This window comes from Tursiops truncatus, chromosome X, assembly GCF_011762595.2.
Source record: "Tursiops truncatus isolate mTurTru1 chromosome X, mTurTru1.mat.Y, whole genome shotgun sequence".
Taxonomy (NCBI): domain Eukaryota; kingdom Metazoa; phylum Chordata; class Mammalia; order Artiodactyla; family Delphinidae; genus Tursiops; species Tursiops truncatus.
In genome coordinates this window covers 34,986,126-35,009,813 of record NC_047055.1, presented here as the reverse complement: position 1 = coordinate 35,009,813, position 23,688 = coordinate 34,986,126, and the positions used below count along the sequence as shown (strand labels likewise).

The 23,688-nt window shown below is 39.0% G+C and overlaps 1 protein-coding gene across 22 annotated transcripts in view; it reads left to right on the top strand.

Moving 5' to 3' along the window:
• The window catches only part of PAK3 (p21 (RAC1) activated kinase 3), a 285,248-nt gene that overhangs the window by 237,837 nt on the left and 23,723 nt on the right, over positions 1–23,688 (top strand). For 21 of the 22 annotated variants that reach the window (XM_073799469.1, XM_073799468.1, XM_019949424.3 and 18 more), the window contains 5 exons: positions 17,423–17,471; positions 17,785–17,897; positions 19,673–19,790; positions 21,210–21,309; positions 21,816–22,012. In XM_073799469.1, the coding sequence (XP_073655570.1) occupies positions 17,423–17,471; positions 17,785–17,897; positions 19,673–19,790; positions 21,210–21,309; positions 21,816–22,012 (577 nt within the window). The remainder of the gene's footprint in view (positions 1–17,422; positions 17,472–17,784; positions 17,898–19,672; positions 19,791–21,209; positions 21,310–21,815; positions 22,013–23,688) is intronic. The other variant, XM_073799472.1, reaches the window with a different exon arrangement.

Sequence of the window (23,688 nt, the reverse complement as noted above, 5' to 3'; positions counted from 1 at the left end):
CCCCCAGCTTTTTTACTAAAGTTTCTTTTGAAATTGCCAACTTATCTCGGGAAATAAGGGAAAACATTCATTAGACATTTTGGCTAGAGGGTAAGAGGGACACTCTTGGGGACTGTGCCTGGTGGGAATCAAGGTGAGAAGACCCTAAGAAGGGGGCAGAAACTAAGGGAGAAATATATGGCCAAGTGTCTTCTTGCAGTGGAAACCGTAAGTTTGCTGCATTTAAACTTTCTAGGAGGGCAAAATATATACCTGTTTGTGCTCTTGCTTCTTTCTTTGTCATTTGCTGTCACTGGTATTCTCCCGTGCTCCTAAAAAAAGGTTTTGTGGTCTCTAGAGGACCCCTAAAACTTAACAAGTCAAATAGTATTTCTGCCCATTGCTCTAGGACAGTGCTGTCCCCTAGAACATTCTGTGATGATAGAGATGTTCTACATCTGCACTGTCCTATATGATAGCCACTAACATTGTGGCTATGGAGCACTTGAAATGTGTCTAGTGCAAATGAGAGACTGTATTTATTTGAATTAATTTATTTGTTCAGTGCACGCTTATTGAACACCAACTATATGCCAGGCACTGTTAAACGCGAGAGAAGCAGAGCTCACTAATGATAGTGTGGGCCCTCAAGGAACTTACAATCTATAGTGATGAATGCTTGAAGAGGCTAAATAGGGTACCTTGGGTGACATGCTTACTCAATTCACCCAAGTGCAGGGTAGGGCTGGCTTCTGTAGCCATTATTTCACCTGGAGTTTTCCTCCTTAACTTCTAGTAAACTAGAAGTTCTAGTGAACTGGTCGCTTTACTTAAGTCAGGAAGCCGTGCCTTCTCAAGTCCATGTACAAACCTCAGCTCACTTTCTTTTTGTCCAAAAGGTTAACACCACAAGGCAGGTTAAAAGAACACAGTATTTTGTACTAAGGTGACTTGGAAGGCGAAAGTTACCTTTTAGATTTTAGTTTAATCTAGTTGGATCTTTGATGGAGCTAACAATAGGAAATGATACACAATCCATAGAGAAGTAGCATTCCAGATCTTTGCTGTCCAATATGGTAGCCATGTGGTTATTGAGCACTTGAAATGTGGCTAGTCCAAACTGAGGTAAGCTACAAGTATAAAACATGCACCTGATTTCAAAAAGTTACTATGAAATAAACAATGCAAAATATCATATCAATAAATGTTATATTGGTTACATGCTGAAATATTTTACATACATTGTGTTAAATAAAATATATTATTAAAATTAATTTCACCTTTTGAGCTTTTGAAAATAGAGTTTCCCCCAAATATAAAATATGGTTCACATTATATGTCTAATGGACAAACACGGCCCTAGTTGTAGGTTTAAATGGGAGCTATTTATTTATTCATAAAGTGTTTTTATATTCGGAGTTGTCTTTTGGGGAGCGGAAAATGCTATAATTTTGTTTTGATTGCTCATTCTCACTTAGACCCAACTGAGCCAAAAATATCATTAAATTCAGAAAAGAAAAAAAAAGTAAGAGATGGTTTCAAATATCTCCCAGATACTAGGTAATGAAGCAAGACTGATTCCTCCAGGAACAAAGATTAGGCTGCCAAACAACTTGGCATACCAAAGAGATTTCCCCTCCTGGTTGTTATTTATGCTTCTGACCTCTGAAGGTGCAAGAGGAAAGTTCTGTATTTCTGCATACCTTTGTAAAGCCTTTATAATCTACAATGAAAAATCAAAGGAGAAATCCTGCTTGCCGCTGCGGAAAGTTCTCTTTTATATTCCCAGCAAGTTCATCATTTTCAAGAATGATGAAACCAGCAGAGAGTTCACTCATAGACCCCCTTCAACTTTTAAATAAACCCTTAGAGGGTGGGGAGTCTTTTTGATTTATCCTTTTGTCGCCTTTACTGTCTAGCATAGTGCTGTTGTACTTGGTGGATCCCCCCAAAACAATTTTGTACAGTTTCGATCAACAGTCAGAGTTCATTTGGCCAAGCTCAGGGATTTACAGAGCTTCCCCTGTCTGCTTCCCCCATCTCTCTGGATCTGTTTTTGCCTCAATAAATATTTGTTGAACTAATGAAAATGTTTGTCTTTCTAGCTCTCCTTTTCCTCTGTCCTCTGTCTTTTCATGAGTATATACATGTGTATCTTGCTCTTTCTGTCTCTGTTTTTTGCAGTGTGTCTTTAACTGTTTCTCATAATCACTAGATCAGCCTCACCACATCTGATTTTGTTCTCCTTTGGGTATTTGTGTGTGCTGCATGTCTGTCTTTTTCATCCATGTTGGCTTCACCTTCTGCCCATTTTCACACACACACCCAACCAAAATGGTCATAAAATCAAGATGTAATTATTTAGCTTTTTAAGATATAAGCTAGTAACTTAAATCTATTTATTTACTGTAACTCTATCATTTATTTAATTAACGAATTATTTTTTTTTCATTTTTGGTAGATTTTTGTTCTCTGTTCTTAATTTTTAAAGGGATGAGCAAAATATTGTTTTATTTCTTTCTAGACCAGAAAAGAACCCACTTACATTAATTTTTCTTTTATTTAAATTGCTCTCAATGGATTTTCCCATGAATTATTGACCAAGTTAGATAAACTCGTCTCTACTCTCAATTTATAGAGTTTTTTTTTCTTTTCATTGATGGTGACATTCAAACCTATGTCCGTAATCATTTGGAGCTAGGAATAATCAGCCCCAGTATTCCATTTTTAGCTCCCTGGAGCACAGCAGCTTACTCTTGGGAGCTGGATTTGAGAGGAACCTCTCCATTAATCACCCTCATCTACTTGGAAAACAAAATTTTTCCAGCATGGGTTTCTGCCATCCCAGCATTCAGGCCTGGGGCCAGAGAATTGGGCTCCATTTTCCATAAATCAAATTCAGAATTGCATGTCTAATCATTTGAGGCCATAGCTGTGAGTGGAAAGCTAAAAATGACATTATTTCATCAGGTTTGCTGTGAAAAGTGTTCTGTACGTGGCCACCAAATCTAAATATTTTGAGCAGATGTATGTAAAGTTTTAAAAAAAACAGAAAGAAAGAAAAAGGGACTGGTACCCCCCAAAATATCATTAACTTGACAATATGAGTTTGTCAGAAATACATCTGGTGGAGACTTAAAGAATCTTCACTCTTTAGGATAGTTATATAAAAGAACTTGTTTAATAAATGAGGTAGGGTGAGACAGCAAAATTAAATATTTATTTTCAGTCAACAGCTATCATTGGCAAACCTGTGTAATTCCTGAGTAAGCAGTAGCTACGTAACAGAGGGCTGAATTCACGAACATTGGCAGCTGTCCAAACATATTTCTCATTAATATATTTGAATTCATTTTAAGGTCTTTCCTTAAATGAGAATGCACTGAACAACAGACTCTTTTTCTCTTTGAGGTTTCCATTTGTTTTCTCTTCAACATTATAATAAAACAAATATTTTTGAGGAAGCAGCTCAGAGGAAATGGTTTGGATCCAGTTTAACAAATAACGTGTTTCCTTCAGCGAAATTTTGTTGAGGGCCTACTATGTGTAGTGCAGAGTAGTAGTTAAGAACCAGGTTCTGAACATTTGACGGGGAGAAACGGAAAGTTGTATCAAGAAGTAAGCAGGTCCGCCCTACTCCCAAATGCGTGTACCTTTCCCCCATACTTTATCCACACACTATCTTCACTGTCATCTCCCCCATGAATCTCTCTCTCTGGCTACCCCAGCCCTAACTCATCTTTTCTGTGTATGTCCTGAGTCCTACAGCTTTGATCCATACAGGCATGTCTACACCACTTATATCTTAGCTTGTCTAGACATGTAAAATTGCTTGAAACTTTGAAAACCCTGATGGAATAAAGGGAGAATTTGGGGGAAATTTGAAGAGAAAGACAGAGTCCAGATTCTGAAATCAGAAGGCTGTGGGCAAGTTATTTAGTTTCTTTAAGCACCAGTTTTCTGTCATTGTAAGCAGAATTCACATACCTCATAAGGTTGTGAGAAATGAATGAGAGAAGGTATTTAAAGTGCTTTGCACAGTACATGGCACATAGTGAAGGACTCCATAAACGATAAGTTATTTTTAGGGGTAAAAGTCACACCCACAGTTACTATTATTATATAGAGCAAAATACAGTAAGTAATGTAATGTAATTATAAAGAGCTATGGGGTGGCTTCTCTGGTGGCGCAGTGGTTGAGAGTCCGCCTGCCAATGCAGGGGACGCGGGTTCGTGCCCCGGTCCGGGAAGATCCTACATGCCGCGGAGCGGCTGGGCCCGTGAGCCATGGCCGCTGAGCCTGCGCGTCCGGAGCCTGTGCTCCGCGACGGGAGAAGCCGCAGCGGTGAGAGGCCCCGTGTACCGCAAAAAAAAAAAAAAGAGCTATGGGGACAGATCATTTATAGCCATGGAGGAGATATGATGAAGAACTCTTCAAGGAGGGTGCGTTTGAATAGTGACTTGAGAAGATGTGGGATTTAGCAAATTGGGATTATGGGAAGTTTCCGTTGAAGAAAACCAAATGAAAACTCACTTCAGACTGTAGGTTTCATTCATTTTGATATCCCTAGGGCGTGCAACGATGTCTGGCATAGAGTAAATACTCAGCAAGCATTGGATGAATGAGTATCAAAAAGACCAGAAGAATTAAATCAAGAATTCCAATTCTATAGACAGTCAAAGGTACAGTTTGGCAGGGGAATTAACAGGAAATAATGCTAGAAAGATCAGTTGGGGCTGTGTTATGGAACAAATTGAGAGATACAAGCAATACTGTGGGGTGTTTTATTTGTTTGTTTGTTTGAGTTTAATTCTTTTAAGTAGATAATACTTGGACATGGTATAACATTCAGAAGGTACAGAGGAGTAGACAGTGAAAAGTAAGTGTCCCTCCAACCCTTTTCCCTCAGCCTCCCAGTTACCCTGCACAAAGGAAACTTCCAAAAAGATGTTGTTTCTGGTTTCGTATGTAATATTTTCATAGAATCTCTGCGCACATACGCGGACCTACAAACACACACACACACACACACACACGTGTGCAAGTGTGCTCACACACACCATGTATGCTCAAATATTAGGTGTTTTAATTCACCTAAATACACAAACTATCAGATATATGAATAAATGGTGAATGTCCACTTGTGATGTTTAACTTGTTAATTCCCCCTTATTTACATATTTAAAACCACACATTGTATAAATTAGGAGAGATTTTTCTACTCTCACATTTCACGAGCGGTATAATTCAAAATCTGCCTGTGCATCTGTATTGTTTTTGTAATCCCAGAGCCCCTTTTTGAGTCCCCCAGCAGTTAGCTAAGTACATCATCTGACTTCCCTCTAAGATCTTTGAGATAAAATATTTTTTAACCTACGTATGATTCTGTGCCTGGATATTTTATTCCTAGTTACAATTACCCATTTGTACAACATTCAGATGACTGTTTTCCAAATCTGTCCTGTAGGTGTATATTTAAATCTTCACAACGTAACTTTCTACTATATCACTTTTTAAAGTTTCTGTTACAAATGTTCAGACTTACACAAGAGTACAGAAAATAGTATAGGACCTCCCATATTCTTATGACCCAAATTCAACATTTATCAATGTTTTTAATATAATCACGATGCCGTTATAACGCAAGAGGGAAGAGATATGGGAACATATGTATATGTATAACTGATTCACTTGGTTATAAAGCAGAAACTAACACACCATTGTAAAGCAATTATACTCCAATAAAGATGTAAAAGTAAATAAATAAATAAAATATAACGCATATATATAAAAATTTAACCTCTAACACCCAGTCGATAATCAGAGTTGTCCAGTTGTCTAAAAAAATGCAGTTTGTATAGTTGATTTGTTCAAATCAGCATCCAAAAAAGATTCACATATCACATTTGGTTGTGTCTCTTAAGTCTCTGTACTCTAAAGCATCCGCCTTCTTTTACCACTACCACTGACTTACTGAAGAAACTCATCAGCACCTTGTAGAATATACACTTTCTGGATTTGTCTATTAGTTTCATTTGATGCCATTTATCTTGCTCCCATATTTCCTGTATTTCCTATAAATGGCAGTTAGATCTAGAAGCTTAATTGGGCTGAGGTTCAATTTTTGGCAAGGTTTCTTCATAGGTGGTGGTGCTATATGTTTCATATTATATTGTATCAGGAGGTACAGTGTCATATTATATTGTATCAGGAGGTACAGTGTCTAATTGTCCCATATTTTAGTGATGAGTAGATTGATCAGAAGATTCAGTGGGTGATTGTCCCCTCCCCTGCAAAGTTGTCATCAGCCTTTCATCTAATGATTTCATCTATTGATGATTATTGCCCAGATCAATTATTTCATGAGGGGTTAACAGAATGGCAATTTTCTAATTCTGTCATTCCTTCTACACTTATCAGTGAAAATACTTTTGTATTTTAGGGAGTCTTTGATTACCCTGAAATATAGTTCATACAGGGAAATCAAGATAAATGCTTAATTTTTAAATTGCCCGTTTTCAGTGTAAGATGTTGGTACCCACGCCACTTCCAAAAGTGTCCAATGAAAGGTGTTTTGATTTTTTTTAAGTGGGAGAAGAAGGCATTCTCTTTTATTTAAAAAAATATCTTTATAAACTCATGGGATTTTTATGTTTTCAATTTGTTTCAATTAATCTCATTTATTATTGTTTTTGATGGTCAAACTGTCCCATCTTTGGCTACTGGGAGCCCTTTTCAGTGCATTAATTTGAAAGTGACCTTTAAAAAGCTTGTTTATGATATCTAACACCTGCAGTTATGAGATCATACCTTTAGAAATAATTTATTTACATCATTTCTTTCCAATTCTGACAGATACTCTTTATGAGAGTCCCAAACTAGCATTGATTGAGACTATTTCAACCTAATGTATCTCTCCTAAACTGTACTTTATGGATAAAAATAAATGGATATGGAGAATTACTACATTACATGAGCGATTTTATAAGGATTTGAATACAAGGCAATTCCCTTTTTCTCCTGAGGAAAAAATTGGGGGAGAGCCCCTTACCTTGTATTTGGGTATACGTGGTACATTTCTCCTTGTGTGTGTGTGTGTGTGTGTGTGTGCGCACGCGCGCGTGCACGATGCATGTATTTTTAACACAAATGTTAAAACGTTATATATCTCCTTTTCTATTATGTGCCTATGTCTTAGAGATGGTTCCATGTTCATACCTCATTCTTTTTAACAGAGGCACAGTGTTTTGTTGTTTGGATGTACCATACTTTATTTAATTAGGCCCCCATTGGTAGACATTTAGTTTGTTTCCAATATTTTGCTGCTATAAACAAGGCTTCAGTGAAGATCCTGACAAGCCACTGCATACATATGCGGATTTATCATTAGGATAAATTCCTAAAAGTGGAATTGTTACATTAAAGGATATGTGCATTTTGCATTTCCGAGTTGCCCTCCATAGAGGTTGTTCCATTTAACACTCCCACCAGCAGTGTTTGAGGGTGCCTGTTTGTCCACACTCCCGCCAACACAACCGTGTTCAAATATGTGGGATTTTAGTACTATAATAAAAATTGTCTCCACACCGATCTTCAAAGGGGAAAGTGTTTAAGAAAGGAATTCTAACAAGAAATTATGTGTCGAAACAAAAGGCTATCCTGAAGAATCCATTCGTCGATATAGCCCATGTTTGTATTACGCCAAAGTATCTTTTGTTGCATGTAGTATCTCTTCGTATAGATTAGATCAGCCAAGCAGCTAAATTTGTCAGCAGCTGACAGTGGGAGCATTTCTTGAAATCATTTTCCTCCTATGCATAAAGATATGTATCCGACCAAAGGAATTTTTATCTAACATCTGGGTCTTTGCCAATCGTATCATTATGTAGAATGATGATATGACCAACTCATCAGTAATGGCAAACAAACATTTTTTGGAAGCCTCCAATCCCCATCCCTCTAAATTAATTTTAGTTTCAATGCTTGAGAAAGTAAATATATCATGTTAGGTATTTTTCAGACTTATCTCTGCTACTCAGTGAGGAGCCCTCTTTTTCTTAACTCTAACATGACGTTCCCATATGGAAGATGAATATTTTTGAAACTCGTTTCTTAAAGGACTTGATGAATAACAGCTTGTTTTGCAAATCTGACAAAGTAGTGTACAGCACAGAACTCAGGGATAAGTGCTGAGAATAAAGTGCTCTGACTTGTTTTTCTTTGCTCAAGAAACTGTGGGCAAGAGCAGAAGTGGTGTCTAGAGTGCTTACAGAAGCGATTCTTTGGGTGAGACCACCCACCCCAAAAGTATTTGCTTCCTCATCAGATCTATTTTGGGCCATACAAGGTAGAACACAGCTATGAGGCACTAAATAGATGTGGTCTGAGCTTCATAATAGGCTTTGTGATGAAGGGGATTGGAAATACATTAGCATTTGTGAAGAACAATGTTTATGGAGCAATGGAAGATGCTCTTTGTTCTACTTAATGCTCTTAAATGCCCTGTGTTGTGTGCTGTCCCTTGTAAAGAAAGATGATGCCACTCAGTCAACCACCATTAGCAGAGTTTGCACTTCAAGTTGTTTTTTCCAGCCATAGTAATGAGCTTGTATTAAGCCACCCGCCCCCCTTTCCTGTCTAGGCCCTCTTGAAACCAGTGGCACACACAGGGAAACAGCTGCTTAGACTTAATGTTGGAGTGAGTAGTTGAGAGTTAGCTGGCCTTTCCAGGGATTAAGGCCTGTAAATGTGGCCTCATTATCACTGGACTATAATCTACTGAGCTCCCTGGCACCACACCCATAATGTGTTACAGCTCTATTTAAAATTAGATGATCATGAATACTCTGGGAAAGGTCATGCCCTAGCTAAAGAACAAAAAATTCCGTTACTATTTATAATCCTAGTAATTAAAAACTGTACCCCCTGGCCCTCGCTACATTCTGTGTACTTAGAAAGGGACTTAGATAACATGATTTTTTGGGCAATTTTATTGTTTTTAATTTAGTGATAGGTTTTTTGTTTGTTTGTTTGTTTTGTTTTGTTTTTTGCGTTACACGGACCTCTCACTGTTGTGGCCTCTCCCGTTGCGGAGCACAGGCTCCGGACGCGCAGGCTCAGCGGCCATGGCTCACGGGCCCAGCCGCTCCGCGGCATGTGGGATCCTCCCGGACCGGGGCACGAACCCGTGTCCCCTGCATCGGCAGGCGGACCGTCAACCACTGCGCCACCAGGGAAGCCCGATAGTTTTTAATTGAGTGGCAAATTATAGAAAACACTCTGAATCTTTCCCTTTCTGGCAGAGTTATTGCAAGCCGTACTAACGCTGCTCCTCACCATTCCGGAGCCCTAAAGGACATATGTCTCAACAAAACAAGGAAATGTATGGTAGCATTGAAAAATATATCTGTATATTTTTATATCTAGTGAATTAATACAGTGAGACAGTTTCTACATAGGGGCCTACAAGGAGTAATTGTATCTTAAATACTCGGCAGAAGATAAAGTCCAGTCCTAAGCACTAATTCTGGGTCCACTTCACTCTTGGCCACGTGACCAATCTTAACTGATTCAGAAAACGGAAGAACCATCTTGTATGGTTATGCCAAAGGAATCAGACTTATTGTGCTCAGGGACAAACTAAATGGTTCACAAGGGGGCACATGGACTAAGCGAATAGAAAATTAGAGGCAAGAGAAGTATTTTAGGGAGGTGGCTTAGCATAGTAGATACAAACGTGGGCTTTGGGAAGTACCACAGTTGCACTTAGCACTTAGCATTGCTGTAAAAATGCTAAAGATCTATAACAGAACATGAAATGGTGGTTAAGAGCATGGGCTCAAAAATATACAGTGGAGAAAAGATAGCCTCTTCAATAAGTGGTGCTGGGAAAACTGGACAGCTACATGTAAAAGTATGAGATTAGAATACTCCCTAACACCATACACAAAAATAAGCTCAAAATGGATTAAAGACCTAAATGTAAGGCCAGAAACTATCAAACTCTTAGAGGAAAACATAGGTAGAACACTCTATGACATAAATCACAGCAAGATCCTTTTTGACCCACCTCCTAGAGAAATGGAAATAAAAACAAAAATAAACAAATGGGACCTAATGAAACCTCAAAGCTTTTGCACAGCAAAGGAAACCATAAACAAGACCAAAAGACAACCCTCAGAATGGGAGAAAATATTTGCAAATGAAGCAGCTGACAAAGGATTAATCTCCAAAATTTACAAGCAGCTCATGCAGCTCAATAACAAGAAAACAAACAACCCAATCCAAAAATGGGCAGAAGACATAAATAGACACTTCTCCGAAGAAGATATACAGGTTGCCAACAAACACATGAAAGAATGCTCAACGTCATTAATCATTAGAGAAATGCAAATCAAAACTACAATGAGATATCATCTCACACCAGTCAGAATGGCCACCATCAAAAAATCTAGAAACAATAAATGCTGGAGAAGGTGTGGAGAAAAGGGAACACTCTTGTACTGCTGGTGGGAATGTAAATTGATACAGCCACTATGGAGAACAGTATGGAGGTTCCTTAAAAAACTACAAATAGAACTACCATATGACCCAGCAATCCCACTACTGGGCATATACTCTGAGCAAACCATAATTCAAAAAGAGTCATGTACCAAAATGTTCATTGCAGCTCTATTTACAATAGCCAGGACATGGAAGCAACCTAAGTGTCCATCGACAGATGAGTGGATAAAGAAGATGTGGCACATATATACAATGGAATATTACTCAGCCATAAAAAGAAACGAAATTGAGTTATTTGTAGTGAGGTGGATGGACCTAGAGTCTGTCACACAGAGTGAAGTAAGTCAGAAAGAGAAAAACAAATACCATATGCTAACACATTTATATAGAATCTAAGGGGGAAAAAATGTCATGAAGAACCTAGGGGCAAGATGGGAATAAAGACACAGACCTACTAGAGAATGGACTTCAGGATATGGGGAGGGGGAAGGGTAAGCTGTGACAAATTGAGAGAGAGACATGGACATATATACACTACCAAACATAAAATAGATAGCTAGTGGGAAGCAGCCGCATAGCACAGGGAGATCAGCTCCGTGGTTTGTGACCAGCTAGAGGGATAGGGAGGGTGGGAGGGAGGGAGACGCAAGAGGGAAGAGATATGGGAACATATGTATATGTATAACTGATTTACTTTGTTATAAAGCAGAAACTAACACACCATTGTAAAACAATTATACTCCAATAAAGATGTTTAAAAAACTTTTTTAATTAAAAAAATTTTTTAAATACAAAAATAAATAAAACAATGAAAGTTGCAGACGAAAATAAAAAGAGCATGGGCTGTGGAGTCGAACCAATGCTTTTTTTTTTTTACAGTATATTGGGTTTTTTTAAATTTGTTAATTTTATTACTTAAAAGTTCTCCTGTATTTTCTAATTGTACTAGTATATTTTTTTAACATCTTTATTGGAGTATAATTGCTTTACAGTGGTGTGTTAGTTTCTGCTGTATAACAAAGTGAATCAGCTGTATGTATACATATATCCCCATATCCCCTCCCTCTGCGTCTCCCTCCCACCCTCCCTATCCCACCCCTCTAGGTGGTCACAAAGCACTGAGCTGATCCCCCTGTGCTATGCAGCTGCTTCCCACTAGCTATCTATTTTACATTAAACCAATGGATTTTTGAGCTCAGCTGCTGACTCTAACTGTGTAAGCTTGGGCAAGCTACTTACCATTTCCCAGTTCCACTTTCCCCATCTGTAAAAGGAAGATAATAGAATTGACCTCACAGGGTTGTATAGGGTGAGCATTAAGTGAGCTCATGGCATTTACATAGAGAAGGCAGAAAGTGAGCCTCAATAAATGATACAAACTTTTCTAGCAGCAGCAGCAGTAGAAGTCAAAGTAGATGTAAAAAATAACCAACCTAAATGTGGATTAAATCCCTGACTGTGATCTCATTAGCACCAGATTTATACTTAGGAAACCTTATACTTGAATAATGCCCTATCCTTCTGGCTCTCTCACTCTTATTCCCATGAGGCTCTCCTCGGACCCCGTTGAGCCCTCTAGTCCTGTTGCCCTTTCCTTTTTCTCCCAGACCATGAGCTTCTTCCTAGCCCCACTGGCCTGCCCTTCTTTCCCTCCTCTAATCTATCAATATTTCTATGCTGAAATCAGAGTGATTTATCTAAATTATAAGTCCTACCATGTTGCTGCTTTGGCAACTACTCATGATCACGTCTTGACATTGGCTCTGAGCAGGAAACATCAAAACCTGATGAAGATTACTGATAATTAAACTGACTTGTCTTGGGAGGAAAAGGGAGAAATAGTGAATTGTTTTGTTTCTTTCTGGACCCTTTCGGCTAGAAGCCAGTGTTTCCATTTGAATAGTAAGTGCTTGGCCAGGTCGGGGAGAAACTGTTGATAAAGCATGTAATGTGATGCCAGCAGTATACATCACACTGTAATTGCTGATGAGGCCCAACGGTTGAGCAATCTGTTGGTTTAACATTCTTGAATCATAGTTCACTGAACTACGGTTGAATTGAATTGAATACTTGAATTCCTAGGTTCACCAAAAGATCTCTTGCTCAAAGTTAGGAGGTTTTTGTTACTTACTAGCTGTGTCCTCTTGGGCGTACCCCCCAGCTCTCTGTGCTTCAGATTTTCCATCTGTAGTGAGGAGATTAAACTGGATGATCTCTATATTCCCTTGAGTCCTGATGAGGCATGATTTCTTTATACCATCTGAAGGACTGAGGTTTGGAATAAACAAAATCCCCATCATAAACAAATGTTCTCCCTATAGTAATTTGGCTTCAGCATAACTACAATGAAGGACTTCCCTGGTGGCGCAGTGGTTAAGCATCCACCTGCCAATGCAGGGGACACGGGTTCGAGCCCTGGTCCAGGAAGATCCCACATGCCGCAGAGCAACTAGGCCCGTGCACCACAACTACTGAGCCCACGTGCCACAACTGCTGAAGCCCGAGCGCCTAGAGCCCATGCTCCGCAATGAGAGAAGCCACCGCAATGAGCAGCCCGCGGTGAAGGATAAAAGGGATCAATGTAATTAAATGGCATAAAAATCAAATTGACAATCTTGACCATTTTAGCACACCATCCCCAATACACCAGAGAATTCGTTTTAACTGCCATCTTTGTTTGATTTCTGCCATCCTTACTGCCTGAAGTGCTGCATGATACTGACTTTTTTCTATTAAAGTGACTGACAGATTTTATAAAGATACCCATTGAGATACTTCAACATACCCCAGCTGTAGCAAAACTTGTCTTTTGGGAATTACTGTGGCATCTTGTTGGCTCAAAGACTGTTTCTTTGGGAGTACACACTACTGTGCATCACCTATTATAAGGAGAGTACTTCCCAACTTCCCCACCAAGGATTCCTTCAATTATTTGTCTTTGTGAACTCCACATTGTGAATAATAATAACTATTAAACTGTATTTTATTATAGTTTACTTCCCATACTTTATTAAGCAAAAAAACAAAAACCATATAACTGCTACTTAAAGAATTTGAGCAGCATGAGATATATATTGTAATCACAAGTTGATATAATTCTAGCTAAAAGGAAATCTATGTGATATTTTAATTAGCTTCATCTCAGGTAAATATCAAATTTCTGTTATGAATTTGAAACACCAAGATATCTTGGAAACTGCCAGATACTTAAAAAGATTTATAGTGATCCACAGATTGCAATTTGGGAACTTAATGAATATATTAGGTAGCAATTAACCTAATAATAATGATAAGTATTATTATTGTTATTATTTGTTAGGCAATTACTATATGCCAGAACTGGTTTTAAACACTGTACACATTTAATCCTCCTTTAATCCTGAGCCACAGAGAGGTTAAATTATTTACCCAGGATCACACAACTAGGAATTGGGTGGAGGATTTGAACCCAGGGAGGTTTGAGTAGATGGGGCTGAAGCCTACTTCCTTAAGCCCTCAGCGGCCAAAAAGTGCTTTAGTAGGTGAATAAGAGAATGAGAGAGATTCACATTTATACCAGTTGAATCTTAAATTGCTGAACTATGGACAGGCATCAGAACTGGGGTGCAGAGAAGTGCTAGGAGTGCTGACACTAAGTTCTACTCTGCGGATTCGTACCTGAGTTTGTGCATTTGTGTTGAGGATTCTACGTAGGCTGGAAGTTGGGCCAATCAATAACTTATTGGTCAGAGCAGTGAATTCCAAATGCCTAACAACATGTTTGGTGTGGGGATAGGCGGTGCGAAGTGGGCTAGGGGAGGATATCACCATTATAAGACTGGGAACAAGAGTTGGGGGGAAGGGGGAAATGGTTCCCACCCAACAAGGGCATATATGCAATAAGGTGGAGGAAGGGGAAGTGAGGAGAAAAGCTCGTTTTTGAGTTAATAACCTACGTTCTAGAGTTTCAGGGTCTTTAAACTCCTGTGGAGTGGGGATTTGTGGCAATTCTATACCACAGAATGCCATAAGACCCTGGCTATTGGGATTCCAGGGTTAGTACTCTAACAATTTTAAGACAATGAGATGCTGAGGGAGGTGGGGAGTAAAAAACCAAGGATTTGAAAGGTAAAGCTCTGGAGATGCTAAAGACTAATCCCCCTTGTACTCTAAGTCAATCGCAATTTTAGCTCCTAGGCCAGTGGAAATGGACTTGGGGTGGGGGGCAGAGGGCTTGAATAAGGGGAAGGCCACTTGGGCAGGAATTTAGAGCTTCCCTCCCTAGCTTTAACTTGAACAGCTCCCATTTTATATCGAGGGTGTCTGCGTGCGGCTTCATTTGATAAAGACATTCCATACTTAAAGAAAAAGGCAAACCACTTTTCTAACGGGGGGAAAAAGGACGGAGGAGCTCCAAAAAGTGTTCAAATAGGTCAGCTTTGGCCTTTGTCCTTTTTGAAAATAGGGGCAGACACTAGCAAGGATGTTTTGGCTGGGAGGTTGGGAAGGGCCAGCTAACGACTCAGTAAATGTCATCCTTTACTGTGAAACCAATAACAGCAGTGGCAGCGACAAATGATAATATACACACTACTGTATATAAAATAGATAATCAACAAGGACCTACTGTAGAGCACAGGGAACTCTACTCAATATCCTGGAATAACCTATATGGGAAAAGAATCTGAAAAAGAATAGATACATGTATATGTATAACTGAATCACTTTGCTGTACGCCTGAAACTCACAGAACATTGTAAGTCAACTGTACTTCAACATAAAATTTAAAAAAATTTTAAATAGCAGTTACCCTATTAAGTATCAGCTCTGATCTGGGCACAAGGCTAAATGCTTATATAGATTATGCCCTTCGATTCTCTGTAGCCCAATGAGATAGGTGCTCATTTTGCAGATGCCATCAATTTTTTTGCCTCTGAAGGAATTGTGCAAGTTGGCTACAGATATAGGAATAAACCAACTAAAGGCATTTTTGAATCATTCTGCAAATAGATTTAAGTAGTTGCTCAGGGCTTATGCAGCTGAAATACACACCAGGTTGAGGTGATCTATTCCTCTGAACCCAGGCAATTCTGAATTCAGAAGGACAAATCACAAACTGGCCTCTGAAATCAGGAATGTCTGATAGCTTATCTGTAGATTTAAGTAGAAGAAATGTTTCCTTCACAGAAAGGAACGGTTTTATTTCAATTACATGTTTGCTTGCAAAGACTTTTATTAGTTTGTTCATTGAACAAATACTTCTTGAGCACCTAGTATGTGCTCTGAACCCAGAATCTCAAACATAAAATTGAGACTGATTTGTTTAATATAAGCCTCAATCCTAAGGAATGTCTGAAATTACCAAATTTAGGTAGCATCTGTTAATTAAGTGTGATTTTTCACTCTCGTTCCAATAGATATTTAAATACCCACACCGAGTGAGGAGGACAGTAGAGTTCTTAGATTCCAGACCGTGGAATAAAAGAACCTTACAAATGAAGTAGCCCCTTTCCTGTATTTTATAGGTCAGAGAGTCAGCTGGACTTGGATTTTAAACTATATAACCTTGGGCAGATTACTTAACCTCTTTGAGCCTCAGGTTCCTCATGTGTAACATGGGGGTAAAAGCATTTGCCTTACAGAAACATGGTAAGGATTGCATAAGATTAAGTTCTTAGTGTAGTACCTGACACGCACAACACGCTCAACACACGTTTACTGTTACTGTGATCACTATATTCCAAGTGAGGGGACTGAAACCCAGAAAGGGGAAGTGACTACCTCAAGATCATATAGCTTGTTGATATTAGGGCAAACATTAGAACTCAGATCTCCGTTAGCCGTCAAATATTCCTTCTACTACGCCACCCATTTTATTCCCTAGGAGCAGGTAATGTAAACTTCCTAGGCCTGTGAGAAGTAGTTTGGCCAATCCAGGGAGAAGGGAGAAGAATAACAAGGAAATGGGTGACATAAGGAAAGACCTCCTGGACTCAGAAAACAAAACAGCAAGGGAGATAAATAGAAAGCAAAGGAGAAACAGCAATTACCAGAAAGTTTAGATCTTAACTGTAGCAGCATTACAATGCCTGCTGAATCATAGAACTGATCTCTATCCTAATTCCTTTATTCACCACAAATGTTTCAATGCAATTGACTAGGCTTTTCCTTTTTCATGGGGATGGGGTAGGGAGGTGGTTCAGAATGCATGTGTGTTTCACAGGAAGTTACTGTGAATTCAGCTTTACTAGACAATTTCTATTTTCAAAGCAAGGGAACCCCGTAATTGAAGTTAGAATAGAAGCATGAGTACTACTAAGACTTAAGGAATGATAGATTTTAAGACAATAGTGGGCTGGAGTGAAACCTAAGCATAGAAGCTGTTGCGAAATTTAACAAAAAGAACAAAATGGCTCAACAATAAAGCCACATTGTTATTGCTTTGTATAGCTACAGTGCAGGTAAGTGCAGTAAGTACCTGTACTGGGAGTGATTCATTTGTTAGACAAAGATATTCTTAAGAATTAGAAATATATGAAAAAAGCCACTCTGTCCATATGTTAAAAACAAAGATTAATTTACAGTTGCCGAAGCAAAAGATGATATAATCTTTCCTAAGGTATTTAATCAAGGACTGCAGGGTTGGTTGTGCAACGTCCAAGGAGTGTTCAAAATATTCCAGGAGTTTCCTGAAAGGAACAAGGCCATTTTGCTCAATTTATGACTGCCTAGTTCCGTGGCGCACAGGAAATCTGATTGGAGCTCCTGGCCCACCAAAAGAGATACATCATGATAGTTTGGGGAGCAATTACTATACAAAGTGGTTGTTCCTTTTGTACTTCATCCTTCATCTTGAGTTTTCTGATTTCCCTCTCCTGGAAATGATTACATGTAATTCCAAATCAAATATATTGATAACACTTTGATTGCTTGTTCATTTGATCCTTTTCACTTTCACAGGGCATCAGGTACTGTTTATACAGCGCTAGACATCGCCACAGGACAAGAGGTAAGTGTTAACATTCAATTCTGACTTCTACTTTCCTTTATTCATATTGATCAGAATTCCTCTTCGACGGCATCTGTGCCTGAAAAAACGGGTAGCACTGAGTTGACATATGTTGACTTCACTGGCGTCCAGAGTATCTGAAGTGAATGACGAATTCATGATTGACCAAAGAAAAGGAGCGTGGGTTTGTGGCATCGAGGAAGAGCTTAGCAAAATAAAGAATCTGTATGCCTGACACTGATTCCAAAAGATATGGCTGTTTGTGTTTAGTCAGATGATGGTAATTCATTCTTGCATTTTAATCATTATTCAGGTGGCCATAAAGCAGATGAACCTTCAACAGCAACCCAAAAAGGAATTAATTATTAATGAAATTCTGGTCATGAGGGAAAATAAGAACCCCAATATTGTTAATTATTTAGATAGGTAAGTGTTTTCTCTCGTCATGTACTTGTTTTCTTTATGGGATATCATTTTCTTGGCCAATTATTTTTATTTAGGATCTATTCATTTAGCATCCATTCTACAAATAGTTCTCAAATGCTACAGAATATTGAGTATCAGATCTATTGCTAAACTTGCACCCAGTTATCTGTGTCCACGCATTAAACATTTGAAGACACACTTTATGGTCTTGCTTCTAAACATGAGCAGTTTGTGTAATTTCCTTTTGAGGATTGTGACCCCCTATTGCCAGGAAGTAGGCTATTGCATATAGGAGAGAGCTGTGGTGTTTGAAACGTTTCATCAAGTGTTTGTTTGGAGTCAGTGCAGCCTCTGGCTATCTAAGTAAAGGAGGCAGACTACAATGGCCCTGCTTTCATGGGTGTTTTGTGATGAATTGACAGTGAGGTCTAGGGAATTGAGACTTTAATCTCAAACCTTTTTCCTAGACCGGGTAATTAATGTCTCTTTCATCAGCGGCATTAGCAGTGGGTTATTAATAGGCATTTAAAGACAGCACTAACTCTTCAGTTGTGGTTTAACATCTGTCTCATTCAGTTTCAATAAGTGTTTGTTTAGTGCCACTGTGCTGTGTACTCTGAGGGGATACAAAGGAAACAAGACCAGGTCTACAACCTCAGTGAGTTTAAGATCTTGCTTTCTGTGTTTTGTGCCAAGTAGACCAGTGAGTGGTACAGAAGGAGGCAAAAGGGGGGCAAAACAAAGGAGGGTCAGGTTTTATAGTCGAAATCAGGGTTTCTTAAAGTGTCATTTAGGGACCATCTGCAGCAGAGTGACTTCACTCTACTTTTGTAATTTTGTAAAAACTGCATTTCTAAAAAATGCAGATTTCTAGGCTGTTCTCCATCACTAATGAGATATTTCATTTTTATGAAATGAGAATTTTAATGAGAAATTTCCTTTTGAACAAACTTCCCAGGTGAATCTTACGGGCACTGCAGTTTGAGCACCACTGAACAGAAAGGCTTGCTTCATACTGACGTTAAGCTGGGGGCAGGGTAGAATTGTCGGGGTCATTCCATTCACTGTAATTTCTCTCTCTTGCTGAGCAGGGGAAGAGAGAGACCTGATCGTACTGCTAAAGTGCCTTCAGATGATCCCAGGGGTTTGAATTTGCCCACGTTGCTCTGGTGACCTGCCTCTCCATATTTGATCACTTGGGCTGTGTCCCTCAATAACTACTTAAAGATAACGGGCATGTCATAACTGACTTCTATCAGAACAGAGACCTCAGCCCAGTAAATCCATTGCCAACATGAGTCTCTTTGATTCTCTTTGATTCAGCCACTACCTGAAAAGATTTCTGTAATTAATTGAGTAGAATCAAAAATAATGCTGAGATCTGAATAAATTATCCTGTAAAACTGTATGCCATGGGTCAGTTCAGTCCAAGAAATCAACACTGTGGCTTGAGTTATCCAAAAGGGCTATTCACTGATCCTGTTCATTGAAACTAGCTTTTTACAATGGAAGGATTGACAGTAGTCAGTCACCAGAGGCCTCCTTGCTCTTTTCCTTCCTTCCATGGTGCACTTTTATCTGATGATCCTTTGATTTCCATGCATATTCTCTTCTAATGTTAAGGAAGTGTCTCATACGCGTTATTGATATTTTCCTCTTGTTATGTAATGTGCCCGAAAGCAGAGACTAACTGCACGTTCCCTTCTTAATGGAAATATAGAAGGGTCTCCACTTCCTTAGGCCTGAGTCAACGTCTTTTTCTTCTCTCGTTGTAGCTACTTAGTGGGTGATGAACTATGGGTAGTCATGGAATACTTGGCTGGTGGCTCTTTGACTGATGTGGTCACAGAGACCTGTATGGATGAAGGACAGATAGCAGCCGTCTGCAGAGAGGTAAGAAAATAGAACATTTCCCTGGTTGATGAGAACACCAAGATTGACAGTTTTTTATCCTTGATTATTCAGAATGTTTGTAACATCAAAGTAGCAATAGTACATCTTTTGTACTAAAAAACAATTGAAGAGCTTAACTCCAATTTAAATCCTAACCCTCCCTCCCCAGCCCCTTTGTTTATTTTAGTTGCTTTGCTGTGGATCTTTTTGAGTTCTATTATGCCATTCACGAGGTACCATATCTAAGCCTGCATGCTGGAGTCTCGGTGAATATGGAAAACAGTAACGTTGGCATGGAACTTCTTTCTGACTGGGGGGAATTTTTACATGACAGTTATTTTGCCTTGCACGTGCAATGTAATCCATGTATAACATAGACCACATTATAATCCAATCCTTTTCTAGAAGGCAGTTTAAACAAGGTCCTCCCTCAGTCCAGAAAGTAGTTGCTTTCACAGTACAATCTTCACCTCCTGTGGAGCCCTCCAGTGAGTCTGAGCGTCTGCCTCTTTTCCAATCACAGTGGCATATCCCTAGTTTCAAGCTAAACCAAGGATATTTTATTATATTCATTTTTTCAATATTAAAAAAAAAACACTCCTCATTGGAGTCTCATCTTGGGTGTTACCCTCTACCCCATTCGTTGAGGTTTTCTATAGACACAGGGAGGAACTCTGACCCACTGAAACTTGAAAATCAATGATAGTAAAACAAAACCAAATACTTCCAGCGGGTCTTTTGTTGTTTTTTTATTTTAAATTGTTCACTTAAATTTCCTCCTTCCCAGTATGCACACATATCCAGCAAACACATATATTTCCTATTCATGCGATTAATCAAACTTAAAATATTCAGGGGATTCTTCAACCTTTAGCCTGTGGTTTCCGTCTTCTAGTATTACAATGCAAAGCCATTTCCAAACGAGTACCTATATAGTTACTTCAGAGCCTAGAAGTGGTTCCCAAACCTGGCGGTTGGTCCATCAGAAATAGCTTGGGGCACTTGTTTTAAATGCAGATTCCAGGGTTCCACTCCAGACCTACTACATGAAATCACACCACAGATGCAGATGCTTACTGTATCTGTAAACGACCGAGCTGAATCCACATCCTCCAGATAAGTAAGTCAAAGTATGATTATAGTCATTGGTTCATGTGGCTGTATTAATGATTTAGTGCTACTTATCACACCATCACTCTTCATGTCCAAGTCTGAGTCGGGAGCTTTCACATGTATAACGCTAAGTTGCATCACTGATGTAAATGGTAACATGATTTCAAAATGGCATTGAAAACCTTTAGTAATTTATTTCACCCAACAACATAAAATTATGCCCTTGCTCAAAATTTATCTAGAAATGAAGCACATCTAAGCAAATTTTTGTGATATAATTAGAACTTTTTTTTCCTGATTCAATAGTGCCTCCAAGCTTTGGATTTCTTGCACTCAAACCAAGTGATCCACAGAGACATAAAGAGTGACAATATTCTCCTTGGGATGGATGGCTCTGTTAAATTGAGTAGGTATTATGGTTCAGACGGCATTTGAGAGAGTGTCAGGGGATTTCTACTCTTTTACTGTCTATCTTGAGAAGAAAAGGGCTATTAAAAGTGACGGGGTTTGAAGGCATTTAGAGCCCAGTTTGAGGTAAAGAATTTTTCTAATGTTGTGTTCCTGTAGATCGTGACCAGATTTAGGGGATTCGATAGTTCAGAATTTCTAATGGCTTCCATCTGCTGGATGACAAATACCTAATTAGAAAACGAAAAGATTCCGTAAGTTAGAGGGAACAGTGTGGGGAGGGAACCAGATTGAGGTCTAGTAAAAATGACATCACATCAGTCGGTTATTTCAGACCCGCTTGAAATCTGGACCAGCTGAGAGGTCAGGTAACAGAAGGATATGAGCCAGGCAGTTGTAGGAGCTCAGAGTCTAACTAAAGGAAAGTATGGCCATATCTGAAAGTGACCTCTTGTAAAAGAAAAATAATTTGAGCTGATTTTAACTGACTTTTCTTCTCTGCAGCTGATTTTGGGTTCTGTGCCCAGATCACCCCTGAGCAGAGTAAACGAAGTACTATGGTGGGAACTCCCTATTGGATGGCACCTGAGGTGGTGACTCGAAAAGCGTATGGTCCCAAAGTTGATATCTGGTCTCTGGGGATTATGGCGATTGAAATGGTAGAAGGTGAACCCCCTTACCTTAATGAAAATCCACTCAGGGTAAGTCGAAAGAAAACTCAAGTACTTCATCCCCAGGAAAGGGAAAAAGCCAAATGTCATTTCTTGTCTCCACTAAAAGTGGCCAGAATGGGGTCTTTCATGGGACAAGGGACCTAGAAGCTTCAAGTTATAATTTTCAAAATTACTAGGAGTTATTTCCTGTTTCTCTTAAGATGTCTCAACAGTTATTTCAAATGCTTCGATATCGCTATTTCTAATGCCAGGGGTCTTTAAAATTCTTTAGTATAGCTTTCTGCTGTTAAAAAAAAAATGTAGCTTTTTTTTTTTAAAGCAAGATGTGGGAAGAAAACAGTATTTTTATCACACGCCATGGTTAAATGATCTATCTAGGAAACACTTACTTTATAATTACTTTAACAAAGTAAATAAACACATTTCCAGACCAGCTATAATGTTTTAAATTAGATTTTGTTTCATTATCAGTAATGATTTATTGAGCAACAGCAGCGTGGTGGGTAGTGAATGGAACACAAGATAGACACAGCCTGGTGACATCACAAACTTTATTAGACTGTCAAGTAGAAAATGAATGGAAATCGTTTGTGTTGGGTAACTCAGTTTGCTACTGCAGAATCAGAGGTTGCTCAGTACAGAAGGGAGCCAGTAGCTGTTTTGTTGAATAAAGCCTAAAGGTGAGCCAGAAGCTATGTTATATACCCAATATATAAAGGGCATCACACTATTGAGAAAAGGAAATATGCACTGATTCAAATTCTGATCTCAAAACCCGTGCAGAGCGCCAGTGCCGAAGGCATCCTGCATACTGTTTGCTTCATTACCACTAAGCGTCCAAAATTGAATTTTACCCTTAGTATATACAAAAACCATTAGTAAATGGTTAAGTGTTTACACGTTAAGCTTATAAGGTCCATATTCAAGCGAAATATATGTGGCTTTCTGTACATGTAAAGAAACCTACAGACTAATTATCTAGTTATTTTGCAGTTGAACATTTTGTAACTGGGAGCTGCATTCCCCATGTATGGAGACGGGGACAGCCTCCTCTTCGCCCCCTTCTAATTTCTCTCTGGTACTTGGCCTCTTGTCCTAGTCCCGGCACTGATTAGAAAATAACAGATAGGAGTGAATGCCCTAATGAATGCTATGGGCTATTGCTCTGGTCTCATGAAACAATCTGGAGGTACGATGCGGCTGAGTGGAAAAAGAAGGGGCATTTTCCCACCATTTGTGGGTCAGCCCTCCGTGAATTGAATCAAGCCCACCCCTGACCTATGGACCAGCGCATCAGGGTAATTACATGGGCTTGTCCTTATTGTTTAACCACCTTTGCCCATTAAGAAGTAGCAGTGAAAGAACACATCAGGTCTCTTGTTTCCATGGATTTCCTCCTCTAAGTCTTTGGAGTTTGGAGGCACTAAACGGATTATGGCTATTTTGCTTTCTGCCTTCTAATGAGTAATTTACAACCTGCAAAATTTAAGGATTAAATCAATGGCTCTGTAAAGCAAGTGGTCTCAGTAATGCATTTATTACCTTCTTCGTTCCCCAATTACAGTTGATCGCTCTTCAGCTAGGCTGTTGATCGTTAGAAAAAAGGAAACAAGTTTTAATCTTTATGGGCATCTTCTAGCCTAGGATTAGAGCTAATAATTAACAGCTTGTCTCTTAGGATCCACAGCCTTGTATCTAAATAA